Genomic DNA, 16,085 nt, shown 5'->3' on the forward strand with positions numbered 1-16,085 from the left:
GCAGCAAAGGGAAGTGACTCACCCAAGGTCATGCAGAAGGCAAGTGACAGAGCTGGGATTAGAACCCAGGTCCTCTGACTCCCAGGCTTGGGCTCTTCCCACTAGCCTGCACTGATTCTCAACTGCTTGTGGACTTGGTGGCTGGGGAAGGGGGTGGGTACTCTTATACACTTCTGCAGGCTGGCCATGTGCAGGCATCATTCTTGAACCCAGAATGATAAGGCAGGGCTGCCCCCGCTCCCACCACAGTGGCACTCACCCACGCACACCCACCCTCTCACATCTGGACACACACCTGGGCATGCAGACTGCATATGGCCCAAGTTCAGAGGTTGAAGGTCTTTACGACTCCATTGACGGGACGACATGATCGTCGTTTGTGTGTGGAGACAATATTAGGTTGGGCAGCAGCATGGCCTAATGGAAAGAGGCCGAGCCTGGGAGTCAGAGGATCTGGGTTCTCTCCCGGCTCTGCCACACGTCTGCTGTGTGACCTCAGACAAGTCACTCACTCCTCTGTGCCTCAGTTCCCTCATCTACAAAATGGGCATTCAATACCTGTTCTCCTTTCTATTTATACTGTGAGCCCATTGTGAGACCTGACAATGTCTTAGCACAGCACCTGACACATTGTGAGTGTGTAACAAATGCCACAATCATTATTATTAATTATTATTAGTTGAGAACACAAACCCACGGGGAGGGTGGGGGGATATTGCTGAACCAATCAATCAATCAGTGGTACTTATTGAACACTTTCTGTGTGTAGAGCACTATCGTAAGCACTTGGGAGGGTACAATATAACAATATAACAGACACATTCCCTGCCCAGAGGATTTACACCCAGCAAAGGGAAAGCTGATGTTGGGCACAGCCAGTCCTGAGATCAGTGTCAGGGCTGGAGGACTTGGATCTAGTCAGTAGCCGGGTTTTCTATGAAATGTTTCATCTGTTTTGTTCTTTGGTTTTTTAATGGTATTTGTTAAGCACTTCCTATGTGCCAGGCTCTGTGCTAAGTGCTGGAAAAGGTGCAATTTAATCAGATTGGACACAGTCCTTGTTCCACACAGGGTTCACAGTCTTAATCCCCTTTTTCCAGATGAGGTAATGATAATAATCATAATAATGGCATTTATTAAGCGCTTGCTATGTGCAAAGCACTGTTCTAAGCGCTGGGGAGGTTACAAGGTGATCAGGTTGTCCCACGTGGGGCTCACAGTCTTAATCCCCATGTTACAGATGAGGTAACTGAGGCACAGAGAGGTTAAGTGACTTGCCCAAAGTCACACAGCTGACAATTGGCAGAGCCGGGATTTGAACCCATGACCTCTGACTCCAAAGCCAGTGCTCCTTCCATTGAGCCACGCTGCTCCTCATGAGCTGCTCCTAATGAGGCCCAGGGAAGTGAAGTGACTTGCCCAAGTTCATGCAGCAGACAAATGGAGGAGTCAGGATTAGAACCCAGATCCTTCTGACTCCTAGGCCTGTGCTGTATCCACTAGGCCACACTGCTTCATATCCACAGAGTCCATTGTGACCCAGGCGAATCCCATTTCGGGGAAGGCTGGGCTGAGATGCCAGCGAGCACGCTCTGCCTGGATGGATTCACAGGCCCACAGCAAGCACCCATCTCAAACAGAGCAAACTGATGGAGCTTCTTTTTTTCCCCCCACTTCCCCTGCCAGTTATCTTATTGTTGAAGAGACCAATTTGAACTTCTGTTCTGCTGGTAAAAGAAAACCTGTTCCCTCGCACAGTAGTCAGATATAACAATACCTCTTGGAGGGGGTTGGCTATTACTTTTCTCATCATTGATCCTATAAAGGATTGTGTGTTTATTCTAAAAAAAAAAACATGGAGGGGGGGAAATTAGCTGAGGGAAGAAAAGCAGCTGCAGGAAAACACATTCAGACTGGAGCCGCAAGGCAAGGGACCCAGCGGCCTTCTTGCTGGGAGAAAAGGCTCCTGGGGTAGTTTGGGTCGGCATGAGGGTGAAGCATCACGAAACTGGCCGTAATGATGCCCCACGTGAATCTGTCTCTAACCGGGCACCATCCGTCTTTCTCTGAGGAAATTCAAAGCTCCGTTTCCTCTGCTCTGCTTCTGCTCTCTGCCTCCCCATCCCACCCCACCCACCCCATCCCACCCCACCCCACCCCATCCCACCCCAATATATGAGAGAGAGTTATCATCATCATCATCAATCGTATTTATTGAGCGCTTACTATGTGCAGAGCTTTCTTGAAATAATCAGGGACAGGACTTCCCCTGGACTTCTCAGTCAGATGTGTTTACAGATGACCAGTGGCTGTTCAGTCAGTCATATTTATTGAGCGCTTATTCTGTGCAGAGCACTGTACAAATATAGCAGTGAACAGACCCATTCCCTGCCCACAACGAGCTGGGGCTATTCTTTCTGCTTACCTCAAATCAGCTTTTCTGATTCCTTTTTTTTTTCTTTTGGTGGGGTGAGGGGAGGAAAAAAACAGAGCACATTTATTTAGTGGATGGATATCTTGTAACCAGAAATACAAAAGTTGGGGTGCATTTGAGTTCTCTAGTACTATAAGATGCAAATCTTCAAAATCTCCCAGAAGGCAAGGTCTGTGTTCTGATGTTGAAGAAAATAGCAAAGAAGACCAAACTATTCTCCCCTAGTTCCCAGGTCTCCATCTGTGGATGGCAATGATGGCAGAGTTTTCAGTGATGAAGCAGGATTTACTTCAGCAGCCAAATAAAAATAATGATAAAAAGGAACTCCTTACCTTCCCACTCAAATCCTGTCCTCCCCCTGACTTTCCCATCACTGTAGGCAGCACTACCATCCTTTCTGTCTCACAAGCCTGTAACATTGCTGATATCCTTGACCCTTCTCTCTCATTCAACCCACTTATTCAATCTATCACTAAATCCTGTCAGGTCAACCATCACAACATCACTAAAATCTTCCCATTCCTCTCCATCCAAACTGCTACAACATTAATCCAAGCACTTATCCTATCCTGCCTTTATTACTCAACAGCCTTCTTACTGACCTCCCAGCCTCCTGTCTCTCCCCACTCCAATCTGTACCTCACTCTGCTCCCTGGATCATTTTTCTACAAAAACGTTCAGTCCAGGTTTTCTCACTCCTCGAGAACCTCCAGTGGTTTCCCATCCACCTTCTCATCAAGCAGAAACTCCTTACAATCAGCTTTAAAGCACTACATCACCTTACCCCCTTCTACCTCACCTGGCTACTCTCCTACTTTAACCCAGCCATCACATTTTGCTCCTCTAATGTCAACCTACTTTCTGTACCTCAATCTTGTCTCTCTCGCCCCTGACCTCTTGCCCACGTTATTCCTCTGCCTTGGAACATGCTCCCTTTTCATATCTTACAGAAATTACTCTTCCCACCTTCAAAGCCTTATTGAAGGCACATCGCCTTCAAGAGGCCTTCCCTGAGTAAACCCTCATTTCCTCTTTTCCCACTCCCATTTTGTGTCACCCTGGCTTGCTCCCTTTATTCTCTCTCCCATGCACCCCTCCCCCCGACCGCCTCCCAACCCCACAGCACTGTAATTTATTTATTTATATTATTGTCTCCCTCCGCCAGACTTTAAGCTCATCGTGGGCAAGGAATGTGTCTGTTATATTGTGCTGTACTCTTCCAAGCACTTAGTTAAGTGCTCAGCACACAGTAAGCACTCAATAATTACGATTGATTGATCAATTGATTGACAACCTCCAACCCTCCAAAATAGCAGCCGCACAGCCTGAAGTAGAAAAAAAACATTTTGGTACAAGCTAAAAGACTGCATCAATTTGCTTCATGTTTCAGTAATTTTAATTCAGGTTATCTCTGGGCTTTTGCCTCAGTACTCACAAGGCTAGCTTTGGGAACCAGTATTGTCATAAATGATTTTAAAAGCAATATCTGTAGTTCCGAAACATATTTCTGTTGCTCTATTACTGACATCAGGATACTGATGTCACTAGTGAAAGTAAAATAACAGTTATCATACATGAATAGACATACCAAAGTTTATAGAACTAATTGCCAGTTTCATGGTGTGTTTGTGTGTGTGTGTGTGTGTGTGTGTGTGTGTGTGTACATCATCCATCCATCCTCCATTTGGAAAGTGTTTTAAAGACCCCCAGCCTGAGGCAAAGACAAACAAAGCTGGTCAGTTTGATTCTGCTGGCTTTACTCTTCCCGCCCAGCTCTGCTTACACACAAGGAGCTCTGCTTACACACAAGGAGGATTGTATCGATGTGAGAAGCATCCTCTGATAACTCCAAGTGAAGAACAAGTTTTGTGTGGCTCCAGGCCTGTTCCCTTTCCAGTAGGCCATGCTGCATGTTTCTATTCATTCATTCATTCATTCATTCATTCAGTTGTATTTATTGAATGCTTACTGTGTGCAGAGCAACAGCCACATTCCCTGCCCACAACGAGCTTACAGTCTGGAGATGAGCTTGCGGTCTAGAGACAAGCTTATTTTATGCTACGTCTACTGTGTGATTTGTTCTGCCCCTTTGTATTCCCTGGCTGCTGCCGCAGTTTGGTTTTCAGAAGCCAGGCTGCAAGGGCTGAAGGATAGGTGTGTTTGTCAAGAGGGGTCCCTCCCCTGTCTGTTGCTACTTGCTTTGTGCAAAATCCTGCCTCGGGGGCCCATCTTTACTGCTGCAGCATTACATTTTAGGAACAACAACACCTAGGCAGTTCAGAGCCTCGGGAAGACTTAGCTGACCCTTCAGTCAGCCAATCAGTCAATCGTTTCTATTGAGCACTTATTGTGTGTGGAGCACTGTACTAAGCTCTTGGGAGAGTACAATAGAACAATATAGCAGACATATTCCCTGCCCATAAGGAGCTTCCAGTCTGGAGGCAAGCTTCCATTCTAGGAAACTGGCATTCCGGCACCTGAGCACCGTTGACTCTTTTCTCTTGATTAATTTTTTTCCACTCCAACATCCTATGGAATTGGGAGAGGGACCTAGGGCTGCGGAGAGCTTTGGGATGCCAGCATTTGTCTTAATTATTTATATATATATATAATTTAGAATTGCAGATAGGCCCCGGTGAGGTTGTCTTGGCACCAGGGCTCTCTCTGCCTGGCTAAATTGCGGGTGCTTTGATTTCCCATCAATCATTTTTTTTATAAAGCCCCCTGCCTTCCCTCTCTCCACTTGGGTAGCTCCAAGGGCCTCTCAGTCAGCTGTCAGCCTCCAGAAATCACAGGCTCTGTCTCTCTTTTTCTTTCAGTCGAAGAGGGGGAATCTTCGGACTTCACTCTGACCTGGGACGCGGCAGTGACTCAGTCAGGTAAAAAGCCCTTTGGTTCTCAGAAAGCTGCCAGGCTTGTTATGGAAACTGTATTCTGTGTGTCACATTCCTGTCTCAAATCCAAGGCTACCCACTGCAATGCAATTTTTATATCAGTTCCATATGGTCAATAAAATCTATTACATACAGAGACTAATATACTCCTATCCTCCAGAGGGCTGTTTTTTTTTCTTCTTGTGGGCACATTGAAATGGGTTGTGATTTCTTCAGTGGAACTGCTTTGAAGTTCCCTGCATCGGGCACCGTTGCACATTCATTCCAATCTAATTATGTAAGAGCCACTTTAATAGGAATTTTAAACTCTGATCTAAATGAAAATACATACATTTTTTCCTCTGTATAAGGAATCGTAGAATGCCAACAGACCAGGTGGATTCATCCACACTTTTGGGAGGATGGGCATTCTTTTAAGTGAGTGAGTGAGTGAGAGAGAGAGAGAGAGAGAGAGTGTGTGTGTGTGTGTGTGTGTGTGTGTGTGTGTGTGTGTGTGTGTGTGTGTAAGAGAGAGACAGAAAGAGAGACAGAGAGAGACCAGGCTATTAGATTTTTAAAAAAGAGCTTACTGATATGGTGAAAGGAGGCAGCCCTGGTTTTGGTGTAGTGAGTTTCATTTACGTTTTCTGGAGGGCTAACTGATGTGCAGGTATAGCATAAAGGGACCCCTTTCTCTTGCTCACCCATCACTCCTTTGTCTAATAAAGTCTTTGTGTGTACAAAATGCCATCGGGACTGTGGGTTCTGAATCGGTCTTTTCAGCCCCACTCGCACCCATAGATGAATCACGCTGTCAGAGTGGCCTCTTCTTTGAGTATGAAGGATGGGTGTGTGTGTGTGTGTGTGTGTGTGTGTGTGTGTGTGTGTGTGTGTGTGTGTGTGTGTGTGTGTGTGTGTGTGTGTGTGTGTGTGTGTGTGTGTGTGTGTGTGTGTGTGTGTGTGTGTGTGTGTGTTTTAATTAGTTGAGGCTGGAGGCAGGGGAATGGATGGGTTGGAAGGCACTAAGGACCCCCAGCTAATTCTGTAGCTGTGTGAGATGGCCAACTGGACTTACAGCCCCGCCCTTACACTCAGCTCCTCCTGAGGAAAGCCGGGACAGATCCCCCAGCCCCCGACATCCCTCCGAGCTGGAGCAGCTGGGATGGGGGAAGGGAGGGGAGGGTGTCTCATCCCAGGGACAACCAACCTCGGGGCAAGCTCTCTCAGGACGGGCACCTCTGAGACCCCTTTGGTCCTAGCTGCAGCGGAGACGTGGCAGAGAGGCTGGCAGTACTGTCGAGGGCTGACCTGCCGGATAGTCCACGAGGTTTGTGAGCCGATGGCGGGTGGAGCTGCAGAATGGCGGCCCAGCCTCCTGCTGCCGCCGCTCCGTCTGGCTGGGCTGGCGAAGGGGCCCTTTGTGTGTGCCTCGAGCCAGCGGTGCATGAAGACTGCAGCTTGCTGTCTCTCTTGCTTGACCTCCGTCTCCAACTGCCGCGGAGCAGGATACCCGGGGTGAGTGCTCGGGAATCTCAATTTAGAGGATTTGGCACTCTGGAGTGGGGGTGGGGTGGGCATTCCAGTGGCGACTTCAAGGCTTTTTGAAGGTGCCAGTCAATACGTTGAAGGTCTAAACAGGCTGTGGATGAGATTTCTCCTCCTTTCCCTCTCCTTTCCTCTTTTTCCTGCCACCAAACTGCCGATGGTTTGGAACTGAGGCATGATGGGATATCAGAATAGGCCTAAAGCTTGGGAGAAAGGCGGTGAAACTGCACACCAGCCCAGATCGTGGTCAGGGAGAGTTTTCATCTACTCATGGCAGCAGCTCTTGCAGGATTGATCTTCTTGGGAAGCTTTGAGCAGGCAGCGGAAGGGACGCTCAGTTTTTTATCCCATGTTTTTATCACTTCTGTTGGGCAGGATGCTCTGAGGGAGGGTTCTTTCCACAACAAAGAATTGCTTTGGAGAGAACTTGCATTAGAGAATATACGGTGATGACACGGATTTCCTAAACGTGGGTATTGCAAGGCATGTGGTTCAGAACCAAATGTATCAGCCCTTCTAGCAGACAAGGAAACCGAGACATGGGGAGGTTAAACAACCTGTTAAAAGTCACATAGGCTGGAGGCAGAAGTGATAGTAGTAGCAGCAACAGCAGCAATTGTATTTATTAAGGTCTTGCTATGTGTAAAGAGCTGTACTAAGCGGTCATAATAATAATCATTGCAGTATGCATTAAATGTTTATTTTGTTCCTGCATTGTACTAAGCATGCAGTAGGTAAAAGATAGGTCAGACACAGACCTGTTCCGCAGTCTAAGTAGGAGGGAGAACAAGTGTGAATCTCCATTTTACAGATGAGGAAACTGAATCCCAGAGAAGTGAAGTGCCTTGCCCAAGGTCACAGAGCAGGCAAATGGTAAAGCGAAGATTAGAATCCAGGCCCTGTTATCCCCAGGCCTATGCTCCATCCACTAGACCATGCTGTAGTATCTCAGGGAGCAGGAATTGCTGGCGCTTTTCCTTTGGCTTCCAAAGTGGGAGTCAGGTGGATTCTGGCACTTCTGCAGCCACGGTTGTTGTGAGGAGAGGAATCCAGGGTGCGGCATGGTGGGTGGAGATGCAGAGCTCCTGCAGTGGGGCTGAGCTGGAGAGCCGTGGAGAGGACCCATAAAAAGCTGGACTATATGGCAGAGCAGCACCGTGGACTTACACATTGCTGTGGGCTTTGCCTCGGAAACCGGTCCCTCGGTCCCCGGCTGAAACACTCTCATTTTGTTCTTTATGATGTTCTGGTTTGCATTACTTTGAGTCTCCCGATGCAGGACTTCAGTAAAGTGGGCATGGCACTACTGGCCTCAGTTCTCAGTCAGGTTCTCCTCTGGTACCCCCCGCCCGCCCCCCCCCCCTTGGAAGAGGAACCCTAGGGTTGCCTCCTTAAGCACCTGTATCCAAGGCGGGGCTGCTCAGAGGGGACTCACTGGGATTCATTCATTCAAATGTATTTATTGAGCTCTTACTGTATGCAAATTACTGCTTGGGAGAGTTCAGTATAACAACAGATACATTCCTGCCCTCAACAAGCTCACAGTCTAGATGGGGAGAAAGACATTAATATGAATAAGTAAATAGCCAAATGAATAAATCACAGACATTTACCTATGTGTTGTAGGGATGGGAGGGAGAATGAATGAAGGAGCAAGTAAGAACAGTGCAGAAGGGAGTGGGAGAAGATGAGTGGAGGGCCTAATCAGGGAAGGCTTCTTGGAGGAGATGTGCCTTCAATAAGGCTTTGACGTGGGGGAGAGCAATTATCTGTCTGATATGAGGAGGGAGGGCGTTCCAGGCCAGAGGTAGGATGTGGGCGAGAGATCGGCAGTGAGATAGATGAGATTGATGTACAGTGAGAAGGTTAGAGGAATGAAATCTGCAGACTGGGTTGTAGTAGGAGAGTAGCGAGGTGAGGTAGCAGGGGGCAAGGTGAGTAAATGCTTTAAAGCCAGTGGTGAGGAGTTTTTGTTGGATGTGGAGGTGGATGGGCAACCTCTGGAGTTTCTTGAGAAGTGGGGAAACATGGTCTGAATGTTTTTGAAGGAAAATGATTTGGGCAGCAGAAGAGAGTATGGACTAGAGTGGGGAGAGACAGGAGGCAGGGAGGTCAGCAAGGAGGCTGATACAATAATCAAGGTGGGCTAGGATAAGTGTTTGCATTAATGTGGTAACAGTTTGAACAGAGAGGAAGGGGAGGAGGTTGCGAAGGTAGAATTGACGGAATTTCGTGATGGCTTGAATATGCGGGTGGAACGAGAGAGAGGCATCAAGGACAGTGCCAAGGTTACGGGCTTGTGACACAGGAAGGATGGCGATGCCATCAACATTGATGGGAAAGAGAGCAGGAGGACTGGGTTTGGGTGGGAAGATAAAGAAGTTCAGTTTTAGCCGTATTAAGTTTGAGGTGACAGGAGGACATCCAAATAGAGATGTCTTGAAGGAAATAATAATGATGGTATTTGTTAAGTGCTTACTATGTGCTAAGCACTGTGCAAGACTGCAGAAAGGGAGAGAAATCAGGGCTTGAGATGTAGATTTGGGTGGCATCAGCATAGAGGTGATAGTTGAAGCCGTTTAAGCAAATGAATTCTCCAAGGGATGGTCAATTTAGAAACGTTCAGGCGAGGGCAGAAGATCCACCAATTCACAGGGCAGTTCAACAGCCCCTCACCACCCCCACTACGCCGTGCCACCAGGCGTGACTCGTTCTGACAAGTCAACCATGACTGTTAATCGATCACATTTATTGAGCACTTACTGTGTGCAGAACACTGTATTAAGCTCTTGGGAGAGTACAATATAACAGATACATTCCCTTTCCACAACACGCTTAAAGTCTTTAATATTGTACTCTCCCAAGTGCTGAGTACAGTGCTTTGCACACAGTAAGCGCTCAATAAATGACAGAATGAATGAATGAATAGACTCTCCATTCTACACTACATGGCCACATGGTGGTGACCCCTTTTAGGTGAGTGACTCATTGCCAGACAGAACATTAAGCAGGAAAACTCTCTGGATTGGATTTGTTGATCTGAGAATGCTAGCCCATCTTAGCTAAAAACACCTGCGGGTAAGGACACTTAAAAAATGCCCCGGTGAATGAAAAGTTTTCTATTGTGGTGTCAAAACACAGATCAGCTAGCTAAATTCTGTCCCTTCCTCTCCTCTTTGTGGGTGTGAATGAATATGCATTTACTTAGAAAATTCTCTGCTTCTGTCTCTCTCCCTCCCACTGTATTGCCTTTCAATTACTCTCAATGTCTCTATATCTCTGTCTGTCTCTAGGTTTCTTTCTCTCTATTTCTCTTTCTCTCTCTTGCCTTCCTTTTTCCCTACTCCTAGTTATTTTGGAAACTGTGCATCACAAATGCCATCCTGGTAGGAGCTGAGTGGCCCTTTGGCTTCTGAAGCCCAGGAGGGTAGGAGGAGGAGGGAACAAGGTCACACTGCAGGCAGTTAGCAGATTTGGATTAGAACCCAGATACTTTGACTCCCAAGCCTGGCCTCTTTCCACTAGGCCAAGCTGATGTCATCCATCCCAACCTGGCCTGGTAGGCCCTGGGCTGGACTGAACTTCAACAAAGCTTAGGTGTGTTTGAATATACGCACGGGTATGGGTGTGTATGTGAATGTGCATGTAGCGGGGGCCTAGAAGGAGGTATATGGTTGTCCCTGTGAAGTTGTCCCTGTAGGCTGCTGGGACCATTTGATCCCCCCAAACCCTGGGTAAAGGCATACCGTGCTGGGCAAACACGTGTGTGACACAGTATCTCTTGGGAAAGCCTAAGATGGTTAACTCCATCAGGTCTGAGCTCTCCAAAGTCACTCCTCCTCCTCTCCAACCCCCCGGCTTTCAACCCTCTCCGCTACTCTCCCATCCTTCCCATCAGTATCCTCAGATGAGATCTCCTCCGTCCTCTCAAGTGCTACTCTGGCCACCTGTGCTTCTGACCCCATTCCCTCTCAACCTACCATTCTTGTCCAAACTCCTTGAACGAGTCGTCTACACCCGCTGCCTCGAATTCCTCAACGCCAATTCTCTCCTCGATCCCCTCCAATCTGGCTTCCATCCCCTATATTCCACCGAAACTGCCCTCACAAAGGTCACCAGTGACCTCCTGCTTGCCAAATCCAATGGCTCCTACTCTATCCTAATCCTCCTCAACCTCTCAGCTGCCTTCAACACTGTGGACTGTGTTGTGCCTTCTCCTCAACACGCTATCCAACCTTGACTTCACAGACTCTGTCTTCTCCTGGTTCTCCTCTTATATCTCCAGCCATTCATTCTCAGTCTCTTTTGCGGGCTCCTCCTCCCCCTCCCTTCCCCTTACTGTAGGGGTTCCTCAAGGGTCAATTCTTGGTCCCCTTCTGTTCTCTATCTACACTCACTCCCCTGGTGAACTCATTCGCTCCCACGGCTTCAACTATCATCTCTACGCCGACGACACCCAAATCTACATCTCTGCCCCTGCTTTCTCTCTCTCCCTTCAGGCTTGTGTCTCCTCCTGCCTTCAAGACATCTCCATCTGGATGTCTGCCTGCCATCTAAAACTCAGTAGGTCCAAGACTGAACTCCTTATCTTCCCTCCCAAGCCCTGATCTCTCCCTGACTTTCTCATCACTGTTGATGGCACTACCATCCTTCCCGTCTCACATGCCCGCAACCTTGGTGTCATCCTCAACTCTGCTGTCTCGTTCACCCCTCACATCCAATCCGTCACCAAAAACTGCTGGTCTCACCTCCGCAACATCACCAAGATCCGCCCTTTCCTCTCCACCCAAACCGCTACCCTGCTGGTTCAATCTCTCATCCTATCCCTATTGGATTACTGCATCAGCCTCCTCTCTAATCTCCCATCCTCCTGTCTCTCCCCACTTCAATCTACACTTCACGCTGCTGCCCGGATCATCTTTGTGCAGAAACAATCTGGGCATGTTACTCCGCTCCTCAAAAATCTCCAGTGGCTACCAGTCAACCTACGCATCAGGCAAAAACTCCTCACTCTCGGCTTCAAGGCTCTCCATCACTTCGCCCCCACCTGCCTCACCTCCCTTCTTTCCTTTTACAGCCCAGCCTGCACCTTCTGCTCCTCTGCCCCTAACCTCCTCTCTCGCCTGTCCCGCCATCGACGCCTGGCCCACGTCCTCCCCTGGAATGCCCTCCCTCTGCACATCCGCCAAGCTAGCTCTCTTCCTCCCTTCAAAGTCCTACTGAGAGCTCACCTTCTCCAGGAGACCTTCCCAGACTGAGCCCCCTTTTCTCTCTCCTCCTTCCCATTCCCCCACCCTACCTCCTTGCCCTCCCCACAGCACCTGTATATATGTTTGTACAGATTTATTACTCTATTTATTTTACTTGTACATATTTACTATTCTTTTCATTTTATTTTGTTAATATATTTTGTTTGTTGTCTGTCTCCCCCTTCTAGACTGTGAGCCCGTTGTTGGGTAGGGACTGTCTCTATATGTTGCCAACTTGTACTTCCCAAGTGCTTAGTACAGTGCTCTGCACACAGTAAGTGCTCAATAAATACGATTGAATGAATGAATGAATGAATGGATGGTGGATATGGGGCATCACATCTGGTGGGGGCTGAGCCGGGATCGCCTATCCCTGGCCCCAGCTTGGGGCCCGTTTCCCTCTGGTCCCACCTCCTGTCTGAGCAGAGCCCCAGAATGGGTCTCTCTTGGCGCCGGACTCGGCCAGCCAGGCTCCAAAGAGCTTTGGCCCTGAGCATTTGCACAAACACCATCCATGAAAATGCCTCCAAGCAACTTTCCAGCTGTAGTCCCATGGAATCCTTAGGGTCCTGTTGAATACAAGCTTTGGGGAGGAATGGAAAATGGAAGGACTCACATAGTCTTGGGCACACACACCCACCCTCAAGCACACACACACAAGGACACATACATGCACATGCCTAAGTACACACACCAGCATGAGCACATGCACACAGAATGCACATGCATCTTTACACATCCAGACCAGCTTGAGCACATAGGTGCATACATATGAGTTCACTCGCATACCAGCATGAGCACACACATGAACACATGTGCACACCGACATGAGTATCCACAAGTACCTGGGCTTGCAACCCCTGGGATGGGAAGAGGCTGCAGCAGGGGTCAGACGTGCTGTTGATTGATTCATTCATTCACTCAATAGTATTTATTGAGTGCTTACTATGTTCGGAGCACTGAAAACCATGCTAGGTGCTGACCCTGGGCCTGTGCCCTCAGACCTGGCTCATTCTTAATAGCCACATACAGACCTCTGGGTGCAAGGGGAGGGAGAGCACTCAAGGATGAAGTTTTCCCCCCACCCCCCTCCCCAGTCTATCTGGAGACAAAAAGAAACTCCGGCTCCAAGGCTGGGCTGCTGCTCCATTCAATCCATCCTCTCCATGAGGGACTGGGGATGTCTTAACGAAACAGGAAAGTCTTACTAAATATACATTAGATTTCCAGGCATTTTAAAGACTTCTGAAATGCATTTTTATACGGGATCCTCTGGGGGAGTTTCTTATTAGCTAAGTCGAGAGGCCTGGGGGAGCAGATCATCTTGGTGTGGGGCAGACACCGAGTGTCCCAGGAAGTTGGGGAGACTGAAAGGCATGAGGCTTTTTGTCTTGCTTTCTCAGCCCAGGGCAGAGGCAGGTCATTCTGGATGGTCTTTTGTTCCAGGGAGAGCCCAGAAAGGTGAGTTTGAATAACCTGAAGGTGGTGGACAGGAGCTGAATGAAGGAAAACTGGGAGGTCAGTTACCATGGCGAATGGGAGGCAAGGAACTAATGAGAGAAAGAGAGAGAGAGAGAGAAGACACACACACACTCTCTCTCTCTAAAGGAGCTCAATGTTAGGAGCAGAATTTTCCTCTCTAGTGTCCTCAGGATGGTAGAGGGGGTTTTGAACCCTGGGCTGGTGAGGCCCTGGTCAGTCAGAGCCTGAGGAAGAAGCATTGCCAGGGACCAGGACTAGATACCATAAGAGGACAAGGGCATTTTTTTAGTTCGCCCAACCCTCCATTCCCCCTGCCCTTGTGCCATATGCAATTCAGTTGGCAGGGTTTCAAACCCAGGAATTGGTAGGTTGCCAGCTCAGGGCCCTCATGCTGGGTTAGTACTCTCTTTTGCTTCCTCTTTTAATTGTCTGGGGTGTGTGTGTGTGTGTGTGTGTGTGTGAGTGTGTGCGTGCGCATGCATGTGTGAGTGCAAGCATACACAAGTGTGTGTGCACATGTGGATGTGTGTGATTTTGGGGTTTTCTAAAAGTCTCCATCAGTCCTTTTTCTTTCTTTCTATAGCCCTCTCTTTCACATTCCTTCTTGCCCCTCTCCTATCCCCTCTCCTTTCATTTCCTCTCCAGTTACTTTGCTTTGGAAAGACTTACTTCTGAAAGGTCCCCTCATTACAGGCAGCATTCTAGTTATTGGGCTTCTGTAGTTGGCATTGCTTTTTGAGACTCTCTCTTACTTTCACATAGTAGAAGCTCTGCTTTCTGGACTTGGGCTTTAAGGGAATGCCCAGCCAGATCTTGGGGAAATGCCATTGTTTGACTCTCCAGCCGCTGCACACCCCAAATACCCTCCCAACCATTCCACCTTTTAAAAAAGTTGTCTGTCCCATGTCCTTCCTTCTCCTTGTTTAGCCCCTGCTGCATCATCCATGGCAAAAACCCTTTTATTTTCCAGTCTTCCTGCAGGCACCCCAGGTTTGAGTGTGCTGCTCACCCACCTCTCTGCTGCTGCTATGCCTCTATGATGACATCACTGTCGGTCAAGGGAGCAGTAGAGGGAGGACGATTGAGAGCAGGAGCGGATTTAAGTGAGAGGCAAAGGATGGCAGCTGACTGAGAATGCTGCTTAAAACCTGACTTGGATAGCCCCCCTTCACCCTGCTCGTTTCCCCGCCCCTGCCCTGGAGGTTACGGGATTGGAAGCCAGACCCTTCCGTGGAGCTGGATGGACAGGGTTTTCCCTCACCCACGCTCTTTCTGCCCATTGCCAGGCCTGGTTAAACCTGGCCTCGGCAGGTTAAAGCTCTGGGCTGGGAAATTGAGCACTCCACACCCGGAGCCTGCGGCTTTCTGGCCCAAGAGGAGCTTGGGAAGTCCTTCCCTTTGCTCTGGCCGGCATGCGGTCTCTGCTCCGGCTGCCGGGCCGTTCCTTAGATGCCAGAGAGCAGCGCGGTCCACCACCCTGGTCTGTCCTTCCTCTCCCGATCCCTGCCAGACCCGCGGACGACCGGCTCTTCGACCCGCATTCATTCAGGGCCCGCAAAAGGCGAGGCGGCTGGGCCCTAGGTCCCGTGACCTTGTTTTGTTTCTTTAAATTGGCTTTGTGCAGGAAGACGGGTCTGTTCCCTGATGACATCTGGAGCAAGGAAGGCTGCACAGAAGGAAATCTCCCCGGGCTGGACAGCCTGGGAAGGCATCTGACCTCGGTTTCCCGAGCAGGCCCTCCCTCGGGACCCCTGGGGCCTTTGGTTCAGCGGCCTTTGGAGGGAGGCTGGCTCCCGCCGCTTCGCCACCCTCCCGGAGAGCGAAGGAGAGTGAGGGAGCATTCAGATTTCAGCCCCTGTCTTTAATATCCCTCCCCTGAATGCAGCCTTGGCCGTCCTTGCACCTGCCTAATTGCACTGGCCCTTTAAGAGCTCGAGGACTCCTGGGCCCGGTCCCTAGGGATCGGGGCTGTGGGGAGGAAGAAGCCCAAACAGCTGCTGTGAAAGCTTTGTTAGTTTCAAGCAGCTTCTTGGAGCATGGGTAATGCTCAGAGAAACTGAAACAAAGCTTCTAAAATGGATTGCCTCCTCTCCCGGATGGCTCCTGAGATGGTGGTTGCAGTGGGCTAGGCCCCTGGGGCCGCCTGTTATTTCCTGTGCTTGCTCCGTGGCTTCTGGCACTGTAGGGCAGGAAATGCGAGGCAGGGGATCTCCTCCCGGCGGGCCCGGCCGGGGCGGCGGGCAGGGAGCCGAGGGAGAGAGGGGGGCTCGACAGGGAGCCTCTGCTGCCGCCCGCCTGGAGCCCAGAGCCTGGAGCCCACAGAGGGGCAGACTCTCTCCCGCCTTTTGTTGTGGTGGGTGTGTGAAAACCTCAAGGCAAGAGGTAGGTTCCCACTCAATCCCCCAGCTCAAGGAGGGACCTATGGCTCCGGCCTTCCGGATTTTTCTCTCACCCACTTTTCCCTGTGTGAGTGAGGCCTTCCCAGGGCGCACAGGGAAGGGG

At 49.4% G+C, this 16,085-nt stretch overlaps 1 protein-coding gene across 3 annotated transcripts in view; it reads left to right on the forward strand.

The window, feature by feature from the left end:
* The window catches only part of ZNF423 (zinc finger protein 423), a 370,693-nt gene that overhangs the window by 65,973 nt on the left and 288,635 nt on the right, over positions 1-16,085 (forward strand). For all 3 annotated transcript variants that reach the window (XR_005453022.1, XM_038754397.1, XM_038754398.1), the window contains one exon: positions 5,254-5,313. Coding sequence is in view for 2 of the 3 variants with exons in the window: in XM_038754397.1 (XP_038610325.1) it covers positions 5,254-5,313 (60 nt within the window). In the remaining variant the exon portion in view is untranslated. The remainder of the gene's footprint in view (positions 1-5,253; positions 5,314-16,085) is intronic.

The sequence above is a fragment of the Tachyglossus aculeatus genome, chromosome 11 (assembly GCF_015852505.1).
Source record: "Tachyglossus aculeatus isolate mTacAcu1 chromosome 11, mTacAcu1.pri, whole genome shotgun sequence".
Taxonomy (NCBI): domain Eukaryota; kingdom Metazoa; phylum Chordata; class Mammalia; order Monotremata; family Tachyglossidae; genus Tachyglossus; species Tachyglossus aculeatus.